The sequence below is a fragment of the Phocoena phocoena genome, chromosome 11, assembly GCF_963924675.1.
Source record: "Phocoena phocoena chromosome 11, mPhoPho1.1, whole genome shotgun sequence".
In the NCBI taxonomy this organism is placed as follows: Eukaryota; Metazoa; Chordata; class Mammalia; order Artiodactyla; family Phocoenidae; genus Phocoena; species Phocoena phocoena.
Window position 1 is genome coordinate 30,737,549 of NC_089229.1, and position 6,000 is coordinate 30,743,548.

A 6,000-nucleotide genomic window follows, 5' to 3' on the forward strand; every position below is an offset into this window, starting at 1 on the left:
CACCCACCTGGTGGTTATGGGATTTGATTATACTGTGAATGCACCCCTCCTACTGTCTTGTGTGGCTTCTTCTTTGTCTTTGGATGTAGAGTATCTTTTTGGTAGGTTCTCATCTTTTTTTCGATTGTTGTTCAGCAGTTAGCTGTGATTTTGGTGTTTTCATGAGGGGAGGTAAGCTCAAGTCCTTCTACTCTGCCATCTTGTCTCCTCCCCATAGAAATCAAATAATCCTCACCTTAATGGATGTGACTTTTTAAAAATCAAGAATTAGCATGTAACACCTTTTTAATGGTAGAACACCTGATCTTTCAGACAGATACATACAATTTTATTGGGAAAAAAATCAAGGAAAATCGTGAATTTCGTCCATCCTTTTTTAGCCTTTTTTTCCTTCTTATAATTGTAGTTTCCATAATTTGCTGTAGTTGAAGATGAACAATTAAAGCTGGGCTTTTAAAAGAGGAACATTGAAAACTTTTTAATATTATATCATTTTAAAGTTTGGAAAATATAACTCTTCCTATCTTTTCTATGGTGTCAAAGACAACGGAAACCACTGTTCATACTCTACCAGACAAGGGTGAAGAGATCTGCGGATATTTCTTGAACCCTTCTTTAATGTCATCAGAATGTTCACCTACAACCTTGAAAAAGAAAACAGAAGAAATGAGTGACCTCCCTTCTGAGAATCAACGAAGCATACCACTCGCTGTGACCGACGCATTGGAGCATATTATGGAACAGCTCAATGTTTTGACACAGGTGGGTTGGCGCACTTTTCACTTAGTCGCAAGTTTTTCTTTCTTAGCAAGGCAAGTTCAAAGGTGGTAGTTAATACAGCAGCACCTGCTGTGCTGAGCCGCTCTAAACCTAAGGCAAGTCAGAGCCCACACACACGTATGCATGTGTGCACACACACTGTACTCTATCTAGCATCTGAGGCCCACAGGCAAATAGGGGAGACCATGTACTTCATGCTACAAATGTATTATTTGATTTTGGACAGTAATGTTTTGCCGTAAGAATTTTTGATGCCATGTATTCAGATTTGGACATTATCAAAGAAATATTTAGGGCAATAAGAAAAATGTATTGGGATTAATCATTTCGGTTAGAATGAAATTTTGGCATTGCTTTAGTTTTTCACTCTGAAGAAGTTCTCTCTGTCCAATGTTTAACTTCCCTCATTCCAAAGCTCCTTACGTTGATGCTCTGTTCTTCTGGAGGTGAGGTTTCCACATTCCCCTTTTAGAATATTACCCAGTCCTTTGATGCCAGTATACTTTTGCAAGAAGGGATACCATGGATCTTAACATATCAAAGGTCTTCCAACTCTTGGTCAGGAAATACAGATGTCATTTAATGGAAGCGGTGTATTAAGATGGATACATCAGAGGTTGCCCTTCCAGCTCTGCTCAGTGTTTCCTTTGAAGAATTCTTATTGTTCCTCTTTGATAAACAGAATGAGGATCCAGAGCAGACACTGTCCTAAATTATACAGAAAGAGGCTATAATGTGAACTAGAGAAGACGTCAGTTACTTTTGTAGAATAAATATTTCAAGTTGAAATTGCTCATGCATAGAAATCATCTAATTCTTGTTCTCATCTCCAGAGAATTCAAGGCCCTGGCATCGGACTTTTAAGGTTCCATTTTGGGTTAAGAGCCAGTAATTAAAATTTTTACCCTTTAGATAACATCTCAGGGCCTTGGAGTTAAGGGATGTGGATGGATGTGGATGTGGGTCATGACAAATTGTGAGAACAAGCCTTGTGAGACCTTGGAGTCGTAAGATCTGTTCAATGAAAATCATAGGAAAATCATCAATTTTTGCTTTGCAGTATTGTGCTAGAGTGTGTGTTTGACCTTGGAGTCATAAGATCTGTTCAATGAAAATCATAGGAAAATCATCAATTTTTGCTCTGCAGTATTGTGCTAGAGTGTGTGTTTATCAGACTTTCCTTTCCTTTAAAAGGCAGTTTTTCTCTCAGCTTCATGCCAGCTTTAGTTTTGGTTGGCCTGTTTCCCAGGGCCCTGGCTTCCTCACCTGCACTGTCACATTGGTGGCAAGTCCTCTTTAGGGTCTTTCCATCTTCTACTCTGTCAGCTTCGTGACTCACTTTGCCTTCTTTAATGGATCACTTTAAACTTTATTGAAAGTCTGTAATTTTTTACTTTTAATTTCCTTCAAATATGAAAAGTTAAAAGCAGGCACAGCACACTTGCAAAATGGGAACAGTGTGAATCTGTGGGCAAATAACAAGTAAAATAAACACATTCAGATTCACTTTAATTACAGATGACTGAACATCTCCTAACCCAGTGGCAGTGCTTATAATTCAGTACAGATTGTAGTATCACTTTCTCATTATAACTTTTAAGATGGTTGGTAGGTGAGTGGAGTTAACCAGGGTTAAAGGTGTTGATGATACACATATCAAAAGCTTCTGCATCTTACATTGTGATAAGTATCAGGCAAAATGCTTGGCACATAATAGGCACTCAAGAAATAGTAGAAAGTATTATCAGCATTGCCGTTAATTTCAATGAATCATGATCTATAGTATGGAATATGAGAGCAAAAACTATTAGACAGTTTTTTTTTTAAAACTGATTGATTGCCTTCAGAGGCTGGTAGGGAATCAATTGTAACCAAGCATTTATTATGCTGCTTTTCCTATATGACCTGTACTACCAGGTAACCAAATAATATATGAGAGAAGTGTCTTGTATAAATTATCTCAACTAATACATTTTTTAAATGATGGAATTAGAATATCACTGGCAATCTCTAAGAATCGATAGATCTAGACATTAAGTAGCTACTGACAACACAGAAAAAGAAGCAAATGTTATTATTGCGCCCTCAAAAGAAAGAATAGTCTTACCAAGGGATCTAACCTGAGTCTTACCAAGCCTTTGAATCCAGCTTCCAATTTACATAAAATACAGAGGGTAGAAGAACAGATTAAACTGTACCCAGAGTACGCAGTCCCTAAAATCCAGACTGATAGAGGTGCTGCAGGTCAAATGGCCTGAACCTGTCCAAAGACAAATTATAAAGAAAATAAATGGAGTGAGTAGGGATCTGTAGATTAAAAGACTTTAAATGACATCAAATCTTGAAAATGGGTAAGATATAGTGTCTAGGGATGTACACTTGAAAGATAAAACTATAAAGACCTGCAGAAAAGTGAGTATTATAATGGTCAGAATAGGGGCTGTTATGGGGGAAGGTGCACGCAAGGCACTCTGGGGTGGCTGGCAGAGTTCTAGTTCTTGACCTGGGTGTTGGTCATAAGCGTGCTTTTCTTGTGAGAGTTCATTAAGTGCCACATGTTTTTCATGCAACTTCCTGAATCTATTTTATCGTATAGTTTTTTTAAAAGATAAAAGACTGAAGATGAAGTAGTCTATCACTATTAGATTTAAAAGTAGTCGCACGCAGGTGTGTAGTTATATACTCACTCACAAGCTGAAGGAGTTAGAATATCTAAGATTCACGAAGTCCTGTGTGGCAGGCACCAGCTTAAGCATTTTACGTGCCGTATTTCATTTAGTCAGTCTTCCTAACAACCCTATGAGTTGCTGTCATCTTCTGGGTGCAGAAAGGGGTAGCAGTCATTATATTTTCAAAGTAAGCTAGGTATCCAGCCGTCTAGGGTAATATAGGTATGGTCCGTCATGGATTGATTGTGACAGAAGGACCAGTGATGCCATTTAAGTAGCAGTGGGGTTATGTGGCATTCCATCCCCACCTCCCCCATCCCATGTCACCTGTGACACTACCTAACATGCCTCATGTGGCCTCTTCTCTGGCAGCAATGCTTTAGAAGATCAGACTTCAGAATTGCCTACAGAGGCTTGATCATTTACTCCATTTTCCTCAAATGGTTCCCTTTTTTTTCTTTTCCTCAAACTGCTTGACAGTGCTTTGCCTTGTGTTAGGGCACAGAAGCGGGGCAAGTTCTGGGGTTCATTTCTGAGCCAACCTCCTGGCGAAAGGGTGGCATTCCAGTTCTGAAAAAGATCAGTGCTGAGATTATCATCATCATCCTCACCACCAGGTCACCAGGCATTGATTCTTTTGTCCTCCTTTTTTGCAGACTGTTTCAATCCTGGAGCAGCGACTGACTTTGACAGAGGATAAGCTGAAAGACTGCCTTGAAAATCAGCAAAGGCTTTTCAATGCTATCCAACAGAAAAGTTGAACAGAAAGATATGAGCAGAGGCACGAGAAATGTACGCGTACTCAGGAAGGTAGTACAAGATGCTTTATGCAACACAACCATGTGCTAATTATCATGGCATTTCTTAAAAGGGTGAGCAACAAAAGGCAGAAAAGGCATAATTAAGGACTAATTTAAACACACAAATCAATGCCAAGGACTAATTCAAATCATTACCATTTATGATTGCAGTAATAAAGTGATACACGTTCAAGTGGCTCTGTATTTTCCCCCATATTATTTTAAATGTCAGTTTTCATTAATAGTCCAAATCCTGCTAGTAAAGTCGTCAAATCTCTGTATTTCACTGTTACTCCAAATTGACCATGTTCAGGCAATTCCTTAAACACCTGGTGTACTTTTTTAGTGTAAACTACCCTTGGAGTGAAATAATTCACTTACCTCTAAAACAGCATTTTGTATGCAGAGAATGAATTAATGATCTGATTTGTATTTCTTTCTGTTAAAAAAAAAATTCTTTACCTACCTATGCCTTGAAAAGATGATCTCATAGAACTCCCAAACCGCAGAATTTCCACAGCAAGAATACACTTACTTTAATTAGCAACAGCACATACAGGACATACGGCAGGGGGTTTCGATTTAATTTATGGTGTACATTGTTCATTGTTTATTCTTTGACCAACCTAAAAGAAAATGAAGAGTTAGAAATATGTAAAGTGCACAAATCTGCTTCCGTAGGTGAATGCACTGAATGATTTGGGTTGTATCCAAACCTGTGATCTCAGTTTACGAAGATTAAGTTAGTGCAGAATCCTCAAAACCCAGAACGATGGCAACAGCAATATTTAAAAATATACACACATGTATGTTCACATTCTTCAGAACTGTTTAGGGTGATTTTGTAGCTGAATATAAGTACTTTAAAAGAACATTTGCATCGTCTTCCTATTTTTTTTAATGAATTGTGATTTGAAACAAAATGAAAATGAGCCAGGCATTCTAAAAGATCTTCGTTTTAAATTAAGAATTTTATCTTAAACAAAATAAGAGATTAAATTGAAAAAAACTGAATTTAGTTTGCATTTCTGTTAACCTATATCTAGAACAGAAGGTAGGAGAAGGCAGTCCACATTTATGATGCCTGTAGGCATATCATGGGGAAAATACTGTCTATGCTTTGGAAAAGAAAAAAGTCCTATTTATCTAGGAGTCTATATTTAGAAATTTCTCAAAGCAATTTTGATTGTATTATCATCTCGTGTGTTTTAAGTGACTTTTTAGATAACACTAAGTGTGAACTTCTAGACAGTTTCAAGAGTTTATAAGACTAAGTGGCACTGTATTTTATCACCTCATTGAGAAGACTAAGAAATGAAATGTCCTACCAATTTTTATCTACTTTTTTAATGCTTCAAACAATAAAGACATATTACCTTTTAAAAAGTTGTTTCTTTTTAAATGATTAAAATCTAGAAATGCTAAACTTCTTATCTAGCTCACTCACCTTTAACCTTCATAACAATCTCCTGGAGAAGTTGTCAAAACAGTTCTGGCCCTTTGCCCCGAGTTTATGATTCACTAGGTCTGGTCTGGTGAGGCCCAATAATCTGCATCTCTAACAAGCTCACAGGAGATTTAATGCTGTTGGCCTCAGGCCCACACTTTAGAAACCACTGGCCAGCTATAGCCACTTCCTGCAACGTGGTATTGCCACACCTTTTATAGTCATAGAACTTTATAAGTGATATAAAAACAGTGAGGATGTAAGTTTAAAAGCCTTGACACTTTTTCAGGAGGGTTATTTTATA

The 6,000-nt window shown here is 37.5% G+C and overlaps 1 protein-coding gene across 2 annotated transcripts in view; it reads left to right on the forward strand.

Annotated features, from left to right (window-relative positions):
• Positions 1 to 4,432, forward strand: part of POC1B (POC1 centriolar protein B) — a 102,882-nt gene extending 98,450 nt beyond the window's left edge. For both annotated transcript variants that reach the window (XM_065887547.1, XM_065887548.1), the window contains 2 exons: positions 544 to 762; positions 4,106 to 4,432. In XM_065887547.1, coding sequence (XP_065743619.1) covers positions 544 to 762; positions 4,106 to 4,210 — 324 coding nt within the window. In that variant the 3' untranslated portion in view covers positions 4,211 to 4,432. The remainder of the gene's footprint in view (positions 1 to 543; positions 763 to 4,105) is intronic.
• Positions 4,433 to 6,000: the final 1,568 nt, after the last annotated feature.